At 40.1% G+C, this 26,242-nt stretch overlaps 1 protein-coding gene across 1 annotated transcript in view; it reads right to left on the bottom strand.

Annotated features, from left to right (window-relative positions):
- The window catches only part of doc2b (double C2-like domains, beta), a 185,171-nt gene that overhangs the window by 72,623 nt on the left and 86,306 nt on the right, over positions 1–26,242 (bottom strand). Inside the window, exon 2 of the mRNA XM_080867163.1 lies at positions 23,995–24,074. Within this exon, the coding sequence (XP_080723289.1) occupies positions 23,995–24,074 (80 nt within the window). The remainder of the gene's footprint in view (positions 1–23,994; positions 24,075–26,242) is intronic.

The raw sequence follows: 26,242 nt of genomic DNA on the forward strand, positions 1-26,242 counted from the left end.
GTTGATTAATCTCTGCATCAGACCTGTTTACACTGATTTTTCAGTCCAGTTCTTGTGAAGTTTGGCATAACTGTTACTTGTACACAGCATCAAACACGCTAATTTCATAGCACTGACTCACTTTTCAAGCTAGCCCCAAGTGGCTGCTAAAGGAATTGCAGTTGCTTAATTTTAAAGCCTGTGGAGATTGCTGCTTGGTTTGATATAATGCCACATTCAAAGGCTGGTTACTCAAGTTTTTATTTAATGTTGCTCTTGGTGCATAAATGATAGAAAATAATTAAATGTAAGGTCATAAATAAATGTGTATTTTTCGGACCATAAGGAGCACCGGATTATAAGGCACATTAAGCAAAACAAAACACAATCAGTTAAGTCAAATTTTACAAATTTGAATGACTAACCTCGTATTGTGGATGGATTACCTCAGTTGTTCTCCTGACTGAAGTTTGGTCCATTTACAGCATCCTGCCATGCGATTGCATTGGTCCCTAACCATCGGGAACCCTCACGTTAACTTTTATCGAGTGGAAAAAAGTTAGCGTTCATCCTCCAGCTTCACTGTGTTTATGTTATGCTAATATAGCTGTGTCGCTAGCGGTCACGTAGCCCATCATTATGTACCCGCTAGCCCAACTTCAGTAACCCTACAAACGTCATTGCTGTTTAGTTTTCTGTCTTCATTTATGTTGGAAGTGATAGCAGAGCTGTACGTTTGAATTTTTTCAGAAATCTCTCAGTCAGAACATGCTATATCAAGTTAGCGGAAACTAGCGAGCTAACTTCCTGCTAACTTAACTCAGTTAAATTTAAGGCATTCTGTTTTCATCGATGCCTAGATGATAAATTGTTACACCTGGTAAAGCAGCAATACTGATCGTTTTATTAAAGATTATAGAATTTAGGCTTTTTTGAACAGTGATGCTGCAGTGTTCGTTTGACTTTGGGACCTGAAGAAGACGGAGTTTTGGACCCAGATTACTCCGCGAGGCTCCTGACTACGGTAGCCATTTTTGAGCACTGTTTACCACATAAATCGGTTCGAGGTCAGTGAGCACAACCAGAATTCATACATAAGGCACACTGTCGATTTTTGAGAAAATTAAAGGATTTTAAGTGCGCCTTATAGTGCGGAAAACAGAGAACATGTGAAGTGAAACAGATAATAATGATCTCCAGTTTGTCTTTGCCCTGGATGTGCTTCTGAATCCCACACAAACACTCACAGTAAAGAAAGCCAGCCCAAATAATAAACCATCTTGAGTAATAAAGGACAATAAGGCTTAAAAACCCCACGGCCTAAGGATCACGCAATACAAAGTTTTTATTTCTCATCTGAGTAACAATAAAGATCCCCTATCACAGAGAACAGCCATCACGCAAAGGAAAGAATACTTTATTATGAGCCTAGCACCATTATTTTAATCGCTTCCCGTCTGTGTTTTTTCTTTAATGGACCAAAAATGGAAAAATAAAACAAATACGATGTCTATTCTCCCACAATTATCAGGCTTAATAGAGGCACTCGGCACCAAGCCCAGCACTCAGCAGGAATTACTGGCAGCAAAATGACACACTCAACTGTGTCTCTAATAAGGCAACACTGCTGCTTTAGATCCTGCCTGTCACAGAATAGAACCATAGTGACACTAATTTCTTTAGCTGACTCTCATAAACATGTCCACATTTTGATGTGCCGGACACACTTAGTTCTCTGACATCTGAAGAACGGACGCTGAACGCCCAGATGGAATAGATTTCATTGTCTGCTGTTATAATGTAATCAGTTTAAGGGGAAAGACGGAGGAGACGAGTGCTGCTTCCTTCAGGTCTTTCTCCTTTCATTACACAGACATAGATACGTCTACATAACAATTCAACATTTAATTTGTTTACGCTCCGATTGGATAAGACTTCTCTGCCTTTTGAGGATTTTGTCGTCGCTCTCGTGGTTTATTTGCTGTGACCATACTACAAAAACCGAAATGTCGCTGACAAGGTTGCTCACGTAATATGGTATTAAACTCCACTTTGTGTGGACTAGATAAATATAACTAATCCAATGTGTCAGGTTTTTACTATTATTTTTATCCTTCACTTACATTAGGAGTATTTTTATGATGGCGAAGCTCTGTATGCATAAAGGTGTCTTTAAGTGGTTGATGAGACTATAAAATTTGTTATTTAAATGCAGTTTATTTACCATTTACGTCTCACACACTCTATGCCTGACAATATGAGTAACAGGCATAGAGACATTTCTTTAAAAAGCAAATCATCAAAAACACAGTGACAGCACAGAAAACACTAACGGATCAGTCACACTGACTAAAAATAGGCCCGTTACTACAAAAAAATTAGCGGTTGCTCGGTGACTGTGATTGGCTAGTTGTTTGCTCTGCCTCTTGGAGCAAAGGTCAATTTTATGAGGCTATCACTGTATCTAGTGGATATTCAACCCAAGATTTCTGCTTCCATACACTCAATTACACTAGAGTAAAAATAGGACAGCAAAAAAAAAAAAAGCCCTGTTGCCTGGCGACTGCATTTAATTAATCAAGGTGACCAACAGGTCACCCAGAAGTTGAACGTGCAACATCCTCAACATCTGGGTGACAGCTTTTGATCTCAAAAGATTTCACAGGTTGTTCGGTGGAAGGAAAACTGTGTCCAAACAGTTCTGGGACAACTCGGGCTGACTGCAAACATTCTCAGACAGACTGCAGAAGGTCTGCAAATAATCGCCTAATTTATAAGCCCTGAAATGCCAACAATCAGTCTCAGTCAGCCTGTGTAGTCTGCGTTTCTTTGCAGTGGGGGACTCTACTCAACTGGTTGCCAACTAAGAAAATAAATAAATAAATAAAAGCATAGTTGTCGAGCACTTATGTCGTTTTGAAATTAAATTGCTGTCGCTGTTTGAGGAGAAATTCACGAGTTTCTGTTCTGGATGGGTCTGATTTTTGTGTACCTGGATGGCAATAGAGTTGTAAGCGTTAATCATCATATTGTCACAGACAGATTGCATGTAAGTGCCAACTTAAACCCCCAAAAAGACTAAGAGCAGACTGATTGCCGTCTTTAAAGCAACCACTGCAAAGGAAATGAGAATCATTGCATATAGTTGCAATAACTGCGATGTCCCAATCTCCAATCGCTATTTTCCATAGTGTGACTATAATGTAAGGTCACAAAGATGATACAAGAACAAGACAGAGGCTAGGCAATGACCTGACAGAGAGTATTTCTCCTCATGAAAACACTCTGGTAGATGCTAAATTTAATCGACATTGCTTTAAAATGAGCCTCCACAGCAAGAGGGTCTCATTTTGTTGAATCCCTTTTGCCTCATCTTGTCCCCTTCATATCGCGTCCTCTCCTCCTTCAATTACATCTTAGGGTGGAAGGACTAAAATGCAAGGAGAGGAGAGAGGAGTTGAGGAGAGGAATCCAGTATGTGCAGTTTGAGAAGGGGCAAAGAGTGAAGGAGAAAGTGCAGAGTAAATGCACAGCAGGGGGAGGGATATAAAAGCACAGGTGAACTCAGTCAACACAATAATGAGGCTGGGAAAGGATCAAGGAGGCAAGTGAAGAACACAAATCCACACGAGGAACTAATCTTCAAAATGAAGCTGGAAGTATAATGAAAGAAGAACCATAACTCAGTGTTTTCACACATGTGATGTTTAGTCGGTTTAAATCCAGCTCAAGGTTTGGTTTCCTTTGTGCAGATGTGAATGCGATAATCTGAGATCCCTTTGGAGGTGGTGGCCTCAGTGTGGTTCCAAACAAACTCCTGAGTGGTTCATTTGTGGCGAGAATGGGATTCAAACTCAATCGGAGACAACTAACATGTGTACGGTGATGAGGCAGAGTGCCGAACGCACACCTTCTTCCTGCTTTCACTCCTGTTAATCTTTCATCAGTCACAGCTGCCCTGTAAGCAGACTGAACACTCATGTGATCTGAAGTGATGTCTGTGTGAAAATAAACCAAAACTGCTGGGAAAACTCATCTGATTTGGACCAGAAAGAACTATAGAAAGGAAAATACTCTAATTTTGACCAAATGTTACTTTCTGCATTTATGTGCAGTTATGTCTTGATGCATTCTCAATCATCCAGGAAAGTAAATCTCCAAAAAATTGATTCTGTTCATCTGGACGTAGCGTTTTGTGGGAGAAACGTTTCGTCACTCATCCGAGTGACTTCTTCAGTCTCAGCTGACTGCAGGTTCCCCCAATCTTATAAATGACTAATGCATAATGACTGAAACCAGCCCACTGAAGGGACAATCGGCTGGGAGGTCAGTTCCTTAATCTTTAATTATGCAAATTCTCATGACCATTGATCAACAACCACTGACCAAAACCCACTGATCAGTGGCCATGAGTACCATTCACAGAGAGTTGGGGAATGGCTGCAATCACAGCATTGTAAGATGGCGAAAGATGTACCCTTAGCCCCCTCCTCGATTCAGAGATGGTCTTTCCCTTTTTACGTAAATGGCCTCCTTAACTCCGCGCTCAAACCAGCGTTCCTCCCTGTCCAGGATGTGTACATCCTCATCATTTAAAGAGTGTCCACTGGCCTGTAGGTGTAAATAGACTGCAGAGTCCTGGCCTGACGAGGTAGCTCTTCTGTGTTGTGCCATCTGCTTTGCCAGAGGTTGTTTGGTTTCCCCGATGTATAAATCCTGCCAATCCTCCTGGCACTTAACAGCGTACACTATGTTACTCTGTTTGTGTCGGGGGACCCGATCCTTGGTGAGGCCCAATTTTCGGCGCAGCGTGTTTTGGGCTTTAAAAGCCACAGAGACCCGGTGTTTAGAAAAAATGCATCTCAACTGCTCCGATACTCCTGACACATACGGGATCACTACAGGTTTTCGCTTGGGCAGCAGTATGTGCAGTTATATCAGTTTGCTGCATTAACGCAATTGCAGTGTAAATCCAGATTTTTTGTGACAACATGTAAAAGTCCCATTCAGATCACCTGAAATATACCAGAATACTTATTATACAGTGGGGTGTCGCCATACACCTTGTTAGGGAACCTTTTATTTACCCTAAGAAGTAAAAAAAACAATAAAGGAGCTTCTTGGATAGCTATTTTTTTCTTTTTCCTTTCACTCATGGTTTCTCAAAAGCAGATTCAAATACTGCCAAAGGCTTTTATTTGTTTTCTGAGAGAGTGCAGTGGTAAAACGATGACTTCCCACACAAATATAAAATAAATATAACCCATGTCTATTGAAATTTGGTTTGATAGCCAAGTCGTGAGCTGCCAGAGGGGTGAACTGAGCTGCTAGGAATTCATTATTTATTTTAAAAGTTTTTAAATGGTACCATTTAATGCATCATAGTATAAATAAGGCTACTGATACAAGAAACATGCATCACATAAATATATAAATATATCAGTATTTCTTTGTTATATACTTTGTTATATAAATTGTTATATGCTACAAAGAGACGTGCATTTAGATAGCAGAGATAATGCTCCATGCAAATACAAGGAAAAGCTGAGATGTACAGAAAAAATGCTGCCTACAGAAAAAGGCAACACGAAACAACCACAAGTCTCTGCTGTGACCGAGCCGTGATCCCCTCTCCTCAATCTTCCTTTTTATTTTCTCTTCCTTCAGCCAAAGAGGCCTGAGTGAACTACGCGTGTAAAATAGTCAGCACTGAAGAAAAAAGCTTGATTTGAAATAAAAACACTGTAAAGTTTTTCTTTTATGTATGTGCAAAAAGTAGAAACAGAAACCAGCTTAAAGCTTAACGGCCTCTAAAATTGTAACCTCCCCTGAAACTTCCACTTCACTGCTTTTCATTTTCTATCATTATATGCGTCACTGGATGTTGGAATCTCTTGCTGATATTTAGCCCCACTTTTAAACCGTGTTTCCTGCAAAAACAAGTTATTAAGATGGCACAGCGAAAGCTGATTGGAGAGGCTGACGTGCCATCCTCATCTGCTTCTATTGTTGTCTTCAACACCTGAACCGTCAGTGAGCTCAGGCATGTTTTGTGGGGTTGGACCGGGATAAACAGACAGCTGCATCATGCTGCTGATTGCGCGAGCACGCTGTGAATACTCGGTTGATCATAATTACTGAGGGGTTGGAGAAAAATGACCACTGCGAAAGGCAGATGGGAGTGTATCCACACACCTCCCATCTCACACTCATTCATAACAGCCCTCCTGAACAACAGCCTTAAATGATTTTAAATGAAGTCGAGTTCCTTTGGGTGAGATCATTAGAATCTGTGTTCAGAAGAAGTCGTGCTTGGCATTTGTGAAAAACATCTGAATGAAAAGAAAAGAGTGTGGACTTTAAATAAGATGTGTGTACATAGCTGCACCTTCCTGTCGTGTTCAGGTCAAAACCGACCGATTTACAACTTTAAAAACTCATAAATATTGTGTTTTACATCCAATTGCCTCGAGACCTTATGACATCCTCAACACTACACACTTGAACATATAAAAGTGGTGAGCACCTCTTTTGTTAAATTTTGAGTGTTTTAATCAACTTTGTTACATCTGTGGTGTTCCCAGTCAAAAGTGACCGCCATAGAAAATGAATGGGAATCCACCCCCACCCACCGTCTGCCATCTATAATCCAGTTTTGAGATCCCTTCCCAGACGCCTTAACGCCCACTCAGGAAATCACATGATATGGTGGGGCTAGGTTGCACGAGCTCACCCGAAACCTTGGCTGATTGTGACCTACACCCGTTTTCACACCTTGGCTCATGTGATTAGGTAGAGGATCATTAAGGGGTCCTTTTGTCCCTCTTGGGGGAAACTTCCACAGGGTTTAAATCTGGGACTCTCCACCATTTGACCTTAGAACTGAAGAAGCTTCTCGGATGAGAGGTGAAACGTCTTCAAGCAACTTAGAGAAGTCCAGACGCTTTTCTTTCCAAGCTCCTTAGACTTTAGATCTACTGTAAATTTACACCAACGAGTCTGAGTTACTTTTATATTCAAACAGCAACATACATGCCTGGCAAATGATGTCAGCACAGAAGTGCAATTCTAGCAAAATATAAGAGCTAATACAAGACTTCTGCACAGTACTGTATGTGTTAAATTTGAGCGCAAACACTAGCTAGAGATGTAATCATTTCACTTTCTTTAGCTTTAGCGTTTTTGTTATTACATGACAGTGAAACCAAAACTTAGTGCCAAACTACCTAAACAAAAAGAAAGCATTAAAACTTGAGTCTTATTTGTGTTGTCTTGGTGTGAAAGGTTATTGCTGATGTGTGGGAAGATATAAATAAGTCGAAGAAGTCAAAAATAAAAAACAGTTGGAGAATCATTGTGAGTTTAATGCAGGTTTTTTTTGTCTTTGCAGACATCACTGACATTTTAAGCACATTCGCTAAAACTGATTTTGATAAGACTGGTAAGTAGCTAATAAAATAACAATCCCCTGTCACTGATGTTGTGATCCAACAAGTCAGTTTCATCTTTTTTGTATGACGCCTACGAACTAAGAACATACGTCTATTTTGAGTGTGTGTTCTCCAAGCTGTATGTCCCACATGGCTGCTTGTTTTTCTGCAGTGCTATCAGCCTCTTCATCACTGGGGCATATGTCTTCATTACCATATCTGACTGGCCCGCTAACACGCAGGTGGAGGAAGCATCAATCACCAGGAGCAGCAGATAACAGAATGGATGGGAGAGAAGCATTGATTGAATCCTTGGGGGGCTAAACCAAAGTCATGTTAAAGAAGGGGGTTAATGCTTCAAGGGCCACTTGAGGTGGTTGCACTCTGGTTACATTCCTATATAAAATCAAGCTTGTCTAGCTCCTGTGACATCAAGCAGTTTAATCTGATTCCTGCAGCATCTGTTTCACTATTTGTGGAGGATTTTCTAGATTTCAATTTTAAATCTACAAGTTTCTGGCCAGACTCTAATATTTAAGTGACTAATGTGAATTTCCGAGTATGCAGTTGCTAACAGAGTTGCAATTGTTGACAGTTTATCAGTTAATTGCCACATTATCACAAACAGATTCCATATAATTGCCAACTTGATCCTATTCAATCACAAACTGATACCAGACTCTGTCTTATTACCATTTTATTGCAGTTTTGATGCACTAAAGTTACTTTGAAGACAACAATGAGTTGCAAGTGGTCACAGCCACTGTTTTCCTGAGTGTGAAGCATCATTGTTTGTTTTTTTTTGTTTTTTTTTAAGTGAATATAAATATAAATAATCGTTAGATCACAACCAATCCAATGCATTTCAAATAAATCTAACTTCCCTTTTGGGTTGCAACCAGGTTGCGCATTTTTCCTATGCACAATCTGATTGTAGAGATTATTACAGATGTGCAAAGCCAGCTACTTAATTGACTATTACTGATAAGCTTTTTAAGAAAAGTAGTAGAACTTCAGTTGAGAAAAGGTAGATTAAAAAAAACTAACTCAGATACAATTATGTGAATAACACTGATTCTGTCAGGGATCCTGGGTCTGAGCGACCCAGGATCCCTGAGCAGTTATGGACTGGTTATATTATATGTATTTTTGGTGTTGCTGCCCCTCTTCTCCATGTTTGTAGATATGAGTGTGTGTGTGGGTGGGTGCAGGTGTGTCTGAACTCTTGTTTACAGGCGCCTTCAGGCCTGGTGGGTGTGGCCCTGCTAGAGGACTGGCCACACCCGAAGCCACACACCTGCTGCTGATCAGGGCTTGTCGGGAGAGCTACTTAGGAGAGTCTTGGCGCTCCCACCGACGCAGGATCATTACGTTAGACTCCCAAGTCCGTGTGTGTGTTTAGGAAGTGCAGATCGTGTGTGTGCCCGCGGGGGTCAGTGTTTAACGGCTGCCTCTATTTTGTTCCTACAGGAGGAACGTGGAGAGGAAGGGCAGCATGCACAGGGTGTACAGAGTCACGACAGCGGGGAGCACGAACACGGACGCCACTGGAAGACACACGCGGGAGCCTTGGGGAGCACGGGGATTAATTGTGCATCTATATTTACCACACTTTAAATAAACGCACTGTCTACACACAGAGCTCCGCGCCTGGGTCCTCCTTTCCCACATCTCCACAGTCTGCCAGCCAGACCGTGACAGATTCATGATATGTAACAGCATCCTGCATTTAAAGATGGAATTTACTTTCAGTCAGTAAACTGGTTGACCTTTGACTATAGTGTAGTCATTCACCACATTGGTTTACATGCTTCTGTCTTTGTTTTCTAGGCGTTCACCTTTAACTAGTTGACTTGATTCTTTAAGCACCAGTGTGCATCTACAGAAGAACAGGCCAAATACAGACAAAGCATTCAACATTCACTCAGGATTAGATTTGTTGTTCCAAAGAAACGGAATCAGAGGGAGCTCAGAGGATGTGAGCCAGGGTTGGTGATTGTTTCAGTCGGGGATCACTGGGATTGGACGCAGGAGGGATAAAGTAGGCATTGATTAGCAGGGACTGGTTGGGATCTGGGCTCATTTCATTGGCTTACCTTTTTGTATCTGGGGACAGGAAGCTGTTTTGTTCCAGAAAACATAAAGCACCAAGACACAGAGTCGATGACAGCATGCAAAAGAGTAAGGTGGAGAAGAAAAAAAAGAAAACATTGATCATATGAAATTAAAGTTATAGGTGACAAAAAAACAAAAACGTGCAAACAACAGAGGAGAAAAACAAAAACAAAGCAGTCTGCAGTGTTTCAGAAAGATTTTTTGGTTTACACAGCTCAGAGCGCTGCTGAAATGCCAAATGTGGAAACAGTCTGAGTGGAAAATAAATGATTAAAGCAATAGTGGCTTTGAATGGCCTGTTGATACAGTGAATATAATTGAAAATCCATTAATTTATTTGTTTATATTTGGCTATGTTAATTGGATTTGAGACAATAGTTAGTGACAGTTTGAGACAAGTCTGAGTTACGCAAACAGCTCTGTGTTGTTGTGCTGCTGGAGACTTTAACACAACAGCTCACACAGTATCCAGATCATAGTAGAGAAAAATAGGATTTCAACACATGCAACATGAAAACACGTCCATATGGTGAGAGGGACACCTTCAGTGGCACTCATGGCTGTTTCTCACAGTCAGGAGTTAAAGTGGGCTGGAACTATTTAAGACTATGTTATTAATAAGTAAATAAGTCTGAGCGGTTGATTCATGCTCTGTAATTTAAGTGAGTTTATTTTTCAGCTCATTTCTTTTCTGGCGTGGCTCTTTTGTGAGCGGGTCACTCATTTCATAACCCCTCATTAATGCCGCTGTTGTGACAAGGTCTGTTTGATCGTTTGCTAACCTAACCAGCAAGACTTTTGTGCCTCAACAAAAAAACCAAGGAAGGATTTCACAACACCCTGGATGAAAATGTGCTGCACTTTCTATCTGCTACCGCTGGACATGCCTTCCAGTCAATACTATGGGCACACTCAACCCATAATCCTCCTAAAAGACATGCATTCTCACATTTTGATTCTCATCCCTGTCATGCATTCATATGTGCAGGTCGATGAAGTGGGATCACTAAAACAAAAGATTAGGATATCTTTGTTTTGCTAGCTACTGACACAGAGCTATATTCCTAGTTAGAGAGAACACGTTCAATATGAACAGGTGATCGCTTCATTGTCAGACATGACAAAAAGAAAGTTTGTTTAGTTACAAATTTGTTAATTTAGTTAAGTCAAAGTTAAAAGATCACCCTGAAAAGGTATCTTGTTAATTCATGTTGTTAAATGTACTTGACATTAAAGAATGTGTTAGTTAAAAGCTGTGTGAGAATCCTGGACACTGCAATTAGTGCAGGCTGCAGAACCAAGCTGCTTACAGTATTTTGGTGACTCTTGTAGTAATAACATGGCACTTTGATGGGGTAGGACATATTCACTGTTTGTTTAAGAGTAGCAGTTACCAGCTTGAATTCAAACTTGCATTGAAAAGCATGGCATGAAATAGGAGTATGATTAATCTGATAACAATCTTAATATTGCTCCACAGAGAACAAATAAATCTATCCAAGCTCACAGTAAGTAAAAGTTGCTTCTTTGTTTGCTTGTTTGTTTCTTTGGCCAGAGCTGGGATCTGGTTAGCTAAGGTATGTATGGACACCTACCCTGGGTATTCCTAAGCTGTTTACCACAGGACATTTTTAAGCTTAAAAGGAGCAGAAATGTAAAAGCAACATATTATGCTCTAACTTGTGTTTTGACTCTGGGTATCTTTGTACGATGAGCCCTCGTTCCTGTATAAAGACACCATATCAAATCTGCATATCCACCAGCTGCATTGAACAGTCTTTTCTTTTGAGGTTTTGCAGATTCTGTGTCCACTAACTAGGTTTCATTGACTTGTCAGCATGATGACAATATTGGATCAGTCGGTGAACCCTTGGCAGCCACCTGTAGCTCTGCAAAATGTGTACTCCCCAACCAGTTGGCAAAACCCTCTTTGTGATGGGTTTGACATATTGCATATTGCTACGGCAGCAGTGTGAATGGATGTGATGGACTTGTCTACAAACACGGTCCAGCTACTCTGTTAGCTGTTGTGAAATGTGAAAGGTGCCACACACACCGAAAATAGAGGAGGTTCAGTTTCAAAGTAAAAGCTGCACCTTTTAAACATGTTAACATGTTCACTGGAGCGCTGAGGCACAGCTTTTACTTTGAAAGTTAACATTTTCAATTCTGGTTTGCACTTTTTCAAGTTGCAATGTCGCTCATAGTTAGTATGTATTTGCAGACAATCAATAAGCATTAGTCTCTCCCTTCAGAGGCAGATTGTAGTTTACTTTTTAAATATTAGTGCATATTTCATGATTTTGATTATGGATGCATTGAGTAAGGATATAATTCTGAACATCAAGAAGGCATGCTGCAACCTCCTGTTTTCAGTCATTACGTTAAGCTAAGGTATTTATCTCCTGGCTCCTAATTTATACTTAACAGAAAGAAGACTGATATTAATCTTTGGGGGGTTATTCTAAGTTATTCTAAGGATGATGACGCACAAACAATAAATGACCTTAAAAGCCTTCATTGACAAATAACATTTATAATTTATCATTTAGCTAGCAGACACTTGCGGTCTAAGGCTTTACAGCACCAGATATGAATAACAATTGATTTTGCTGCAGCCATGATATAGCAGCTTCTTACTCCATCCTTTCTGAATAGTCTTGTGGGAATGTCTGCCGGACACTTTATCAATATTTACAGCTGAAATATGACAAGTTGAAAAGTACGAAATGAATAATTTCTCTAATGTTTCTGATGTTCCTCCGTTTACTGTGATGTGGGGAATAAAAATGAAGACAAGTTGTTTCATAAACCCTTATTATGTAAAAGCTGTGACATGAAAACAGTTGCAATTATTGATAATGAATTTTTGAAAAAGACCAAAAATATCTCTAAGAAACCAAGTGTGTGTGTGCTCTCACATGAGTGTGTGTACTAGGAAATAAAAGGAGTCTCTGCAGCAGAAAGAAGAGACTGGAAGATTATGTGGAGTGTTAATGTAGGTTTTAGTGTAGGTCGTGGTAAATTAGCAGGTCTGGGTTTTGCAACTGCATTGTAAGACAATGTGAGGCTCACTGATAAGTGCAAAAAACTCCAGAAAAATCACCAACTGTGTTTCTTCCTCACAGTGATGTGAAAATGATTCAGCAGCTTGTAAAACCACCTTGAGCAGCAGTAACCCGAAGTCATCATTTTCTTTATGACTTTATCAGTTTCTCACATTGTTGCTGAATGACTGGAAGGTACCCAGGCTGCAAATCAAGCCCTCCACCACTGTGCTGTGTTTTCACCAAAAATGCCACTGTCCACATTTAGCTGACATGTGGAGTCTTTATAAGGAGATTGGAGGGGTTGTGTTGGCGTAATTTGCAGCTAGCATGCCATGGTGCACATCCCATTTGGACCTTTAAAACACACTGCACACACAGCGGTAACCCTGATCACTGACAAGTGATGACCTAGGAGTGACCAATCAGTTTCCCTGAGAGTGATTGGCCACTCAGTGCATCACGGCACACTCCAGAAAGGACACCTTGTTTGCAACTGAACCATGCGAGTGTCATGTCTGAGTGGAGTAGGCAGGAATGGTGGACCCAAAGTGCAGACTCACAGAGGCAAAAAGGTGAACTCAAATGCAGCTTTATTGCTGGATAGCAAAAAAACAAACAACTGGCTAAACTGAGAATACAGACAACTAAACAGGCAGGCTGATGGAACACACAGTATGGGATGAGGGAGATCACAACATACACAGCAAATTCAAAAGTGTTAAATGTTTTGGTGTTAGTAGTCTTCTTGCAAAAGTAGAGTTAATTTTACTCTAAGTAGAGTCACATTCTTTTAATGTAACTCTGAGGTGTAAAATGATAGTAGTTAAAACCGAGTGTTAAAAATGAGAGTTTCTATGTCAAATCTGGAGGTGTTACAATGGAAACATTAACTCTTGACCTCTTAACTCTGAACTCCTACAGGGGCTATGACACCAATAGAGTAAATTCACAGACTCCGCCCCCAGCACCATAGGCTCCAATCGAAGCTGAAGTGAAGCCGTTTCAGAACATTTTGCTCTACATATTTGAGTTGTTTGCCATGCTTGGTAAGTCATTTTTTCAAAGATTGTTTCAATTATTATTATTATTAGCAAAACTGAAGAACTAGAAATCACAGAGCAAAGAGCTAGAGCAAGAAATACAAAACTAAATAATAGACACACTAAGTCACCGTCTGTAGACAAACAGGTTTGTTCCCTAACACCGAGTGCCTTTGACATAGTGGTTTAAATTGGCATCCCAATAATGAGAACAGGCTACATCTGTCCAGTTAATTATTCTCTATTTTTACTCCTTTTTATTGTAATTTTAGCGTATTTACATTTTAAAATGGTTCACAGAAACACCAGGATAACATTATGTGTAAGCTGAGATAATAGTTGTATCTCTAAAAAAGAAACAAAACACATAAATTTGTATTGCACAGGAGGAGGTCGGCTTAGACCTGGGAAAACAGTTGGGGAAACCCCGACTGACGATGCTTTCAGTATTTATTTATTCTCCACCACTGTTTCGAAACACACTTCAGTAACAAATTCCTTAATTTCCTAGATTTTTGTGGGGTTTTTTTTGCAAGTGCAGGATTTGAAACAGGATTTAAATCTACGCTTTGACTACACTTCCTTGCTGAGTGAATTGGAGTGTTGTGAAATTTGTGATCCTCTGACTTTTCATCTAACTATGGATTTTGTTCGATGATGCGCTCAGACTCACTGTGTGTCTTTCTCATGCCTGGGAAAAGATGATCTCAAAAGATGATCCAAACACACACACACACACACACACACACACACACACACACACACACACACACACACACACACACACACACACACACACACACACACACACACACACACACACACACACACAATATCCAAATACAGGCTAACTAAAAGAGTGGGCCCCAACACTGAAATTCAATCATACAAGAGATATGCCATCATTCCCCACTTTAATGTGTTAAAGTTGTCCACCTGATGCTCTGATTCCAAGGCGGCCGCTGTGTCTCCCTCCCTTTCATCTAGCCTGTTCGACCCTGCTCTGTGCAGGCTGAGACTTGTCTCTCCACTCTTCCTTCACACTTTACCTCTTTTCCCTTTATCTCTGACTTTTGGCTAACTGACTGTTTTCTAGTGTGAGAGAAACTGACTAGATGTAGATTGCTGACAAAGTAAACCATTCTCTGCAAATATTAAAGGGGGAATATACTACTGTTTCAAAACAAGAAAAATGAGGAAGTCTTACAGAAGTGCAAGCATGACTAGCGGTTCTTTAATATACAACAAAAGCAGGAGAAATATATTTTCTTTAAACCCTCTGTGCTTTCTAAACAATATGCATTTGCAATAACTTGCAATACCGCTCTGAGTGACTCGAGGAATATGATGTACCGTGAAAATAACACTGATGGCAAAGATTTGATAAAGCAGTACAGCAACCCAGAGATGAAGCCAGCAGTGAAGAAAGCAAACAGCCCCTTTTGGCTATAGTAACCTTTCCATGAAAGCAGGTTTTCAAGAACTCTGGAAATCCAGTTCCTGCAGGAACCTACACATGCACTTTGCTTGGTTAAAAGGATGGGGACAAAATATTGCACTGAAGTTTGATTTGGTATGTGCAACATTCTTTCAGATGGCAAATTGGATGCTGCTATCTATATGAAGTCGAGAAGAATCTGCAGCAAATCTGAGGACAATCTGACCGGCATTTCCTACCATGTGCCAAATCTTCGGACAGATGGATAGACAAGCTGATAGACCGCCTGGTATGACGTGCTACTACAAGGACAAAAAGGAACAAAGGCGTTGATTCATTTTTAAACTCTGAACATGTGTGGCTCGTGTTGTGCTTTGCCCATGGGCCTGCAGATCATTCTAGCAGGCAACGAGGTGCAAGAACATTTTAGATCTGAAAGAAATAACCCAGATCAACTGTGACTGTTACCTGCTAAGATAATAAATTGGAAGAGTCAGGTGGGAGTGGAAGCACTAAGAAGCAGTGATTGTGGATTCCAGCAGCCGTCCGGCCTGCTGTGTCTGAAGTCGGGGAGATCAAAAGCTGAAACAGCACTCAGTTTTCAGGTGCTAATAGATTGTTTCTCATATTCAGCGAAGTATAATCAAAAAGTATAATCATCTCTTCTAAAAAAAATAAAGGCTATGAGAGACTTTTGAACAAACAAGCAATTCGTTTTTACAAGTATTGTAAGGACATAAAAGTTGAGGGGCCAGCTAAGGGGGCAGGGCTATATAGGAGGTGGGCAGTTGCCCCCCCCCCCCCCCCCCTTGCCCCCCTGTAGAGCCACCCCTGATTTGATTACACAACTAATGCATTGTCACATACTTTTATTTAGCTTCTGTGCTTTTCCAGTACACAAAATAATGTTGTAAAATGTGATATGTTATAGAATAATTAAAGTTTCAGTTCAATTCAGTTTTATAGTGCCAATCTACAATAGCAGTTGCCTTAAGGTGGTTTATATAGTAAAGTAAAGACCTTACAAAAATATAGAGAAACAGAGAAAACCCCAACAATCATATGACCCCTATGGGCAAGCACTTTAGCAAGAGTGGGAAGGAAACACTCATGAAACTGTGAAAGACAAATTATTTGTCTATTATTAAGTTATAATATTATAAGTGCTCTCTTACACGAGGGCAGTAAGAACTTAAAAAGATGTTTAAAATGGCACTTTTATAACATTACCGCATCTTATTTTAGGCAAAGTAGATGTACTAAAATGTTAATATAAATAAAAACGCCTGTTCTGAATTCTAAGTGTAACATTACCCAGTCTGCCTCTGCTGGAACTAGTCAAACAATAGTGGTCAGATGTAGTCAGCATTAGAGAAAACACGATACCAAAAACTTAGTAGTAGGTACCCATATGAGTAGACGATTCTTAATAATATGTTTATCTCAAGTATTTAAACAAAAACTGCTTTATCAGAAAGTTATATTAAATTACTGACATCTTCATGGGTCATTTATTTAAAATGTTAGAATTATATTTTGTTGATAGGACACAGTGATTTTATTAGTCAGAGTTAAAGCGGCGCTATCTCGGCAGCTGAACTAACTGCCATCTTCCATATGTAGTTTCTACAGCACCATTTGTAGTTTTTTTTCATGGGCTTGCAGGCTTCCTTCTGTTTTTGTTCAGCATGTAAGGACCAGAACATTTGTAGGCGTATATTGGCCCCTTCAGTTCTGGTAGAATAGCTGCTTCAGTACTTATACTGCCTATGATGGTATGGTACCACAGAAAAACAATTCTTGTTGTGTTTTCAGAATATCGAATGGAACTGTGAGTATCAGTTCTGGTGACATCCTGTAGTCAGTGTTGTAGTATGATATATTTTAACCCAAATCAGTCTGTTTTACCAGAACTTACCATTCAACTGGATGCTTAAATGTAACCAAGCAGTGTCTGAAAATGAAAGTAGTAATAAAAACATCTCGACATCTGAAAACAGATTTGTTCTGTATACATCCTCACTACAGGAGGTAGAGTTTCAAATATGGATGGAAACAGTCACATATTTTGGGTGGGCACTGACATTCTACCTCTTCTACTGTTTAGGCTGTCGACGTGTTGGTATGAACTTCTTCTGAGGAGGAAATTTACAATCTCAAATACCAAAGTAAGACACAAAAATTGCACATTTCCTTTGTGGCTTTAAAAGTAGTGACCTTACTGAGCTTTATCAGTATCAACTAGCTGTAAAACAAAGAGCATCTCTATTGATGGCCAAGGTCTCGGAGATGAAAACTGAGTCATTCTGTGCCATTTGCTAAAGTCTCACCAGGGGTGATGGAAATGAAACACTCCAAAGAAAGAGATTTAGAGAACTTATTTGTCAGTACTTGAGTCATCATGATGCCACACATTCTGACTGCTTCAGCCAACAACCATGTAGAGGAAGAGCTCCCAGCTCTGAGCTATTTTTGTCTTTCTGGCCATCTACATGTATGCACTCTCTTATAATGCATTAAAGCCCAAGGAGGCTAAATTAATTTATTTCTCTCAAGTGAGATAATGGATGTGTTCTGATGCACTTGGCTTAGTAAGCTTCCTGGGATGCTGGTTCTGCTGAGGGAAGGAAAGGAGAGAAGTTAACGATGTAAGACCTAAAACTTAATAGCTTCTTTCACAAATGTTAAAGCCTGATCCTGTGATGTTGTAGCCCACCACTGCACTGATAATGTACAGTAATGGTGAACTCCCGTCAGATCAGGCGATAACCTTTTTAGTGAATCTCCCACGAGTCACGTTTTTTAATTACCTGTGCATCTGCAAGCTGCTTTGCAACCCATCACAACCCCAGTTCCTTCATTTTGTGTTGTGTACTCGCTGATTCGTGTACTGGCTGTTGTCACTGACACGTGCTAGTGTAGCATTTAGCTTGCTTCAGTACGCTTCTCATGCTGTTTACACACATATCTTCCCCTGTTTCCTCAAACTCAAGTATATTGCTTCCACCTTGTACCACGTTGGACTTCTCATGAGCCATATAAGGAATCCACTATGTATTGTTTTTACCTCAAAAACAGGATTTGCAGCACTTACAATGCAAAACTTCTTGAGGATGGGACAAAAGGTTAAGTTATTGTGTTGTCACATTATAAAAAACATGAAAAATGAGCAAAACATTTTAATAAAGCCTACTAACACCCCTGATAAATATACAGTTATGGAATGGCTATCATATACTTACATAAACCTTAATGAGGAACTGATCAATATAACATTACACAATCCAGTCCCATAAAATAATTATTTCCCCGCCCTTTAGCTCCTGGCTGTTGACATTTATGTCTGCAAAAATGACCCAAAATAAATCTTCAACAGTTCCACAACTCAAAGGCCAAACTGGTGTATGAATATGTTTTCTACAATGGCTGTGTCTTATTCGAGAGACTATGGTCGTCACCCTGCACTGCGCAAACCTAAATCCAAAATTTCACTGTAGCAAGCATGTTAGTTTTTCCACCCCTTCTCCCAAAGACCCAATCACCAGCTTAACCTGCAGTAATACAAGCCAATCATGCTGTCTCAGCCATTAAAGAAGCTTTAATGTTAGCTGTGTCCCAAAACCTAGGCCGCATCCATCCAAGGACCCTGCCCTCGCAGTCTATGTGGGCGGGGTCCTTCGAAGACCAAGAAGGGTGGAAGTGAGCGGCTGTAAAATTGGACAGTCTAGCCTTCAGATTTGCGTCACCAGGTGTCTCGGTGGAGTTTAATAAACTCAGCCGTCTGCTCCTTGCTATCTAAAATATAACAGGACACCGGCGTAAAGTCTCGAACATCTCGCACTTCTGTTTAATCGGTTTTCTGTTCAACATTTATTCAGCTGTGTGAAAACTATAACTTTAATCTCAGCCAAACCGATTTACTGAGGAACAAATAAAACACTGAAAAAAGCCAAACAATAACATTTGTAATTATCTAAGTGACTTATATATCATGTTTAACCTGAGTAGAAAAAGACTGCGGGGGGTCTGAAAATGACGTCCCGGGAGTCCCGTGTTCTCGGCGGCTATAGTGAGCCTTGACCATCCAGACGTCTCTGAAAACGTCGGAGCGCTATTGCAATTATGTGATCTCTTGATAAATGGAGCAGATAAAACTAAGTAGCTGCCGCCATTATTGGAAACTGGAATTGGCTGGGCCACGCTATGCATTCTGGGATAGGTTGGGCCAAGAAGGATACACCCGGCCCATCCTTCAAATCCGGGGAAATGAAGGACGCATTTGTCGGCCGCATTTGGAGCAGCCTTCGAATTTGGACAGCCTTCGTCGCCTGGCTGTGATGTAATCGGCCTTTAATAGTGGCCTACCAACGATGCGGCCTAGGAATTGGGACACAGCTGTTGTGTAGCTTTGCTCATGCGTAGGAAAGGTTAAACCTGCAGTGGGTTAGAGGTTTGATGCTTTGCTGATGACGTGAAAGTTACCTTGTGAAAACCTTGTAAAACTTCCAGTTCAGTGTAAGAAATTTGACAAATATATCCATAACTGATGGACAAGTACAAAGAAGTCTAACATATGGTTGACAGTAGATGAATTTCCCTCGTTTAGAAGGGCTACAGGTCTTTATAAAATCAATAACCAACCAATAACAGCCCAGAGAGTCATCATTGCTTCTTGCTATAACATCTGTATCTATACCTGGAACTTAATGGAAATACTATTTGAAGTCAGCACATTTCTGGTTTGAGTAAGTGCTAGTTTCCCTCCCCTTTTGCTTAGTGACATGCCTGCCATATGGAAATTAAGTTCACTTCAACATGATAGAAATCAGAAAGGTGAACTCACACATGGTTTTATTAACAGTCTGAAGATTCAAGGCGTAATGCCAAAAGATCAGTGGGTTTTTTTTCTTCAATGGTATAAAAAAAAAAAAAAAGAGAGAAAAAGGTTTTTAATCACAGTAATTTTGCCTTGTAAAAGTAGCTTTCATAAAGGTAATCCTATCAAATAGGTCTGGCTCTCTTCTTGTTGACATGTCACGGCAAGAATTTAATTAAATGTTAATAAGAGAGAGTCTGTGGGCTTTTGTGTCCTATTACCTTCATACTTATTGCTTGGTTCAGAGCCTTTCAGTTCCACTTACAAATTAAAAGTAGATTACTATGTGTAGCGGCCAAGAAACCCACAGACCTCTTATATTATGTGTACAGTTTAACTGAAAACGGCTCTGCAGCAGCCTCTATAAGCATTAATGAGTGAATTAATTAGTAGAAAAAGGAACTTCACACTGCGTGGTAACTTGTTTCTGTGCAGTGGAGGTACAGTGGATAACTCATTCATCCCAGAAAACAAGTGACTGAAGATGATAGATTATTTGCTTTGTGATACGAGCGTGAGGAGATAGAAAAAAATGCCATGGTAATGATTAGTGACTTAATGGATGGGAAATTATGCAGATAGCGTTTTGTTGCTTTTGTGCTGGGTAAGTGAATAATATCTTAAAATACTGTGGGAAGGTTTCCGTCTGCTGATTGAGCTGCAGGGCGAGGCCTCTCTAATCAAAAAAGCTATGAGGAGCTATGAAGACAGCACAGACAGTGCAGGGTTCAAATCCACCAGCCTGCCGGGGCTTTTCCGTGCAGAGCTTCCTTGTTCTCCCTGTGCCTGCATGGGTAACACAGCTTCCCCTCACAGTCAAAGACATGCATGCTAGATTAACTGGTATTTCTAAATTGACTGAAGGTGTGAGTGTGTGACACTATGACAGCTGGGATGAGCTCTAGCCCTTCCCCTGCTACTCTGAGTTGGATAGAATTACAACAATTTCAGAGAACAAATTTCTGGAATAAGGCCTGCTTTGAAACTGTGGCTGCTTTGGCTGCAAAAGACTTCTGGTCCTGTCAAAGTCTAAAGGAAAACGGCTCTTGAACTTGACTTTGACTTCCATAAGCACTTTCATGATGAGTTCATGGACTCAGTCACTCGGTTTGGATTGCACTGAATAAAATCCAGCCAATTTTGTAAATTCTGCTTAATTCTGTGTTTGGGAAAGGAGGGTTATCAAGTTTATCTCCACTGGTTAATGACCATAGATAATATAAAATATGGATGCAGCTACTGTGAGCTCACCCATTGGTTTCTGATGTCTCATTCTTAAGCCTCGAGCGACAAAGAAGGGATGGTCTGACTGTGAAACCACATGCTCATTGGCTAACAGCTTGTAGTTTGCCAATTAAATTAAATTAAATTTGAGGATATAATTTGAAGCTGATAAAAACCCAGAGAATGTACCACTCTCTTTAAAACTAAGTGAGAATCCTTTAGAAATGCCTCTGTAGTGCACACAGGATGAAATTGTAAACAGTTTCACAGTTTTACAGTTCGACTCTACAGTACTGATCTTTTATTTGCATCAGGTTCTTTGGCTCTACTTCAGCCTCCTTTGTTTTCCTCTCTTGAGAGGTTCAATGTGATTAAGAGTAGTTGAGCAGGTAGAGTTGAGCCCTTCTGAATTTTCTACATTTGACCTGTTCCTCTATAAAAGCCTTTTTATACCAGTTAAATTCAGATCTTTTGCTATGTTAGAATAATTATCTGATCAGCAGCCTTTTCCACTTTCTTCAACCTGTTTTGTTTGTTTGTGTCATGTTGTCAGGTGACCTTTTGTCAGCTTCGGCAATGGATGGCATTTATTTTTCTGACCAAATGCCAGCTCGTCTGTGATAATAGGCACTGTCACGTGCGCTGTCACGGCTGCACAGAAAAAAAAAAAACCCTGTGCCTGCTGCACTCTGCCTCTTTAGCCGCCAACATCAATCCACAGAAGTTTAAGAAAGTTTCCCAGTGTTGATTTTGTATGAATCTCCTAATCTTCATTAAGCCACAATCCATAACATCTCATTAGAAAAATCCTCAATTGAGGCTGAAGCTGAAGTTGCTATTGAAGCTTGAAGCTTGAAGCTTTGGCAGAAAACCCAACAAAACAATCTGTGGTTAGAAGGATCAGTAAGGGGTTTAGAAAACAAATTAAATCATGGAAATTGCTATATACACTATTCAAGGGAGAAAAATCGTTTGCTCTGCTTGGCTGGTCGGCAGCTGAAGCCTAGGAGCCGAGCGGTATAGAAAATAAACACCATAAATCAAGATGGCCTGATGCCCACTCTGCTGTCCAACACTCCCGCCAAGACAGGCTCCTCTGATGCCCACTTTCCTCCATACCAGCTATTCACACAGACAGATAGGAAGAGTTATAGCTGCTGACGGCAGCCATGGCTGTCAAAACCATCACTTCATCACAACAACCACAAGCAAGGGATCGAGCGAGGACGACACCTCTTCGCTCAACCTTTATACATCAGATAAAAATGGTGCTTTTATTAAAAATGAGATATGGTTTATCTCAGTTTGCTATGTTTGGTAATTATGTAGTTATCGAAAAATTTATCAATGCCACTGCGGCGGTCCCTGCAAGCATTTTCACAGTATTCTCACAGCTACAACATTAATATACAAGGAAATACAAGGCTATAGAGATACACGATATAAAGATTTTTTAGGGATGTGTAAAATATAATCAAAAATTTTGTAATTAAGAACAAAAATAGGAAAAGCTGCGTTTTTTTTTTTTTATCGGTCATTTGGAAAATCTGCAGGAAGAGTTGAGCTGAATTGACAGAAGCTCAATGGAAAGACACAGGAGTTAATTAGTGAGAAAAGCAGTATTTAAGAAACTTCCAACAATTGAGAGACAAGTATGGTGAACTCCTGAAGGTATGCCCTGAATTTACCAGGAAAACAGCTGGATGTGGAAGGTAAAACCTGCATTCCCAGCAAACAGCAAGAAAATGAGATGAGAAAAACGGGAGCACCTCAGAAAACAAAGGATTTACAGTGCAGTATATTAAAATTTACCCAGGAATAGGAGGAAATAAAAAGTAAAGGTCTGCTCTAATATTAGCATTAGCGCACGAAATGCTAATTTGTGTGCACGAATTGTGTATAACGTGGCAACGAGTTACGCATTTGTGGCAACGAAATACATAACGTGTGCACACCATATTGATACAATTCCTGGACAGCTGCGTAGAGACATAAGCATAAGAGACGGTATGATTGAGTTTTATTTTAGACGTAAGTACGACCTGGATGCCGGGATAGATTTTATTGTCAACCAACTGCAAGGGCCTGGGAAGGATCACGGTTATCGGTCAAGTGTTTCGTGCCCACAAATTAGCATTTCGTGCGCACGTTATACCTATTTCGTGCTCTCGAAATAGTATTTTGTGGGCACAAATAAGTATTTCGTGGGCACATTATACCCATTTCGTGCCCATGAAGTAGTATTTTGTGGCCACAATTTATTTATTTTTTGGACCATGTCATCAGAGGGGCTCCGTAGGTTTGATCTCCACCAATAACAAACATATCGGACTCTTTAGCTGCCTAAATCCCCATTAATCAACTGAATAGTAGCAAATTACTTCAGAAAAAAAAGAAGAAGACATTTATTGGCGTGGTACCATTTATGATCTGGTTTTTAGCAATATGCTTTAGAAATACTTCTGGGATAAAAATAGTTGTAAGTATCTCTTTCACTTTTTTTAACAGTGGGATGTGTTAAGTTGCTATTCCACAGCCTTTTTGCCAGTATGTGTAGGTTGACACGAGAGGCGGCTTCTTCAAAAATATTTAACTCGACAGTTATCTTACCGAACCTGAGAAAATACTGAAAACACGTCAGCTGGTTTGTATCAATCTGCCCTTTATAACCTCGTTAGAAAGTAGTGACAGATGGCTGCGCAGTGAATCATCTGTTCATCTAAATATAAACCAAATGCAAGGCAAACACCAACAAAGCAGAGACGCTCGACTGCGAGTGTGCATGCAAAGACTGCAAAATCTTGTAATAGTCATCATCATCAGCATCGTCTTGGTAGCTCACCTTGGCTTTGTTAATGGTGCAGTGCAGTGCATTGTTCTCCTGGTCATACAGCAAACTGAATTCCAAGGTTCCCAGTGTAGCTGTAAAGACAGAGAAAGAAGCAGGAAATTAGTCTTAATGGCACATAAACAGAGTTGCCGGGGGAGAGAAGACATTCAGCTTTGCTTTGATTTGATCATTATGAAGAAAAGAACGCATTTCAGCCACTAATTTCTTCTTCAACATGTAACTGTAAGAAGCAACACAGAAGTAAACATAAAAGAAAGCAGCATGAATCTGAGGGGGATCCAGTTATGTACTCAGGGCCACGCCTTAATCCTGTTAACAAAAATATTTTAGATTTCATAATCCCAATTTAGTTTGATTGGAGAACTGAGGATAAACCCTGGGCTAGCATCGTTTTACTTTGCAATTCCCATCCAATGTGGTCCAACCTGTTGCTCTTAATAGAGCAAAAACTCATATCCTGCTGACCCGTGAGTGTACTCTTCACAAGTTGACCACATTGTAAGAAAGTGAAGAGGAAGGGTGAGAAAATATGTGTTTAATTAGAGAAAGTGGAGCAGAAAGCTGCCAAGTGCAGAAAGCTAAAAAACAACATCTCTTCTTTGCAGGTGGGCAGCTCAAGTGTAAAGAAACAAAAATGCGAAAATCAGCGTGCGTATTTCAGTTGACATCTCGGATAAAATGGGCTTTCTGGGTGAAGCAGATTTGAGGCGTGTGTGGGTTTCAAGAGACCTCACACACTCTAAATGATTGAGCAGTTCGTAAGGAATAAATTCAGTCACACTTTGATATTTATGAGCAGGGAACATTAGTTTCATGGTTTTGCAATTGTACTTTTAAGTATTACCACCTCCCCCACACTTTACCTCCTCTTACAAACTCGTGCTATGTGGGAAGAAACACAAGCCGGCTTTTCTAGAATGATTTTATATCCACGGATGGACGCACTGAACCGCAATATCGCAACTGCAGTGAGAGGGATAAGGAGTTTTGTATCGGCATTGTTGGGCTCAGCCAATAACATCTTGATTAAAGAACTGTAATGTCCTTATCACAACCACCGCCAGTCAGCGGCGGGACATTGGAAAAACAGCATTCTGGGATTTTAGACAGAAAAATTTAACTTTTGTTTAACCATTTGTGTTCACTGTTGATTTTTTTTTTCACTACATCATAAACTGTGGATGAATTTTTATTTACCCAAAACTGTATGATTATGTTTACACAATAATATCAGATAAATGAAAATTAAAAAAAATCCACATTGTGTCTGAATGTGGATACTTTCAGCACACTTCCATGTGGTACAGTATCCACTCCATTGCATGGTTTGTGAGCTTGACAGGGTAGTGCTATCAAACCGAACACACCAGAAATGACAACAGCAACACCTGATTCTCAGCTACCACATGGAAACACACTTATTTATCCAAATATTTAACCAGAGTTTAAGAATGAAAACATAAAAATGAGAAAAGTTGTGTAAAACAACTCAAATAAAACTATACAGAACTCTGCTGAAGAATAAAAGCGGCTAATGCTGGAGACGTCCACATGTGAAAGGGCACTTTGTTCCACCGTCTCGGAGCAGCAACTGCAAACGCCCGATCTCCTCTGGGCCTCGGGACAGCTAGGAGCATTCGCTCAACAGACCTCAGGGATATAGAGGAAGTGTGCAAACTTAAATGATCAGAGAGTTTAAAAAGGTGCCAACCCATGCCATGCATATGTAATTTCACTTGCATGTGCCTTTTAATAACCGTGCTGAAGTGTTTTTGGACCAGCTGCAGTCGGCTAAACAGAGACAAACCGACACCTGAAGCAAACTATTGCAATAATCAACTCGAGATGACATAAAAACATCATGTGCTCTCTCAAAGTCTCTGAAACAGAGGAATAGCTTCCCTTTTGTGAGATAAAAGCAGCTAGTTTTAACGACAGCATTAATGTGTTTGTCAAAACTTATTTTGTTCCTCATCCTTAATCCTGGTCCAGTATATTTAGGTAAGGTTCACTGGTGTATTTGGTAGAATTATATGAGTTCTAGTTAAATATAAGGGTAGGCTAGACCTTCAAGCCTGAAAAAACATAAAGAAATTATACTTCGGTAATTGGCTTGACGGGTATTTCAAGCTTCACTATTCACCCACAGAGACATACCTCCAGTTAGTTACAGTATTTATCAGCAGTTCATAACATTTTTTATGTGGTTGCAATAGTGCAACAGCTATTTACTGTAAAA

Source organism: Rhamphochromis sp. 'chilingali' (genome assembly GCF_963969265.1).
Source record: "Rhamphochromis sp. 'chilingali' genome assembly, chromosome: 19".
NCBI classification, from domain to species: Eukaryota; Metazoa; Chordata; class Actinopteri; order Cichliformes; family Cichlidae; genus Rhamphochromis; species Rhamphochromis sp. 'chilingali'.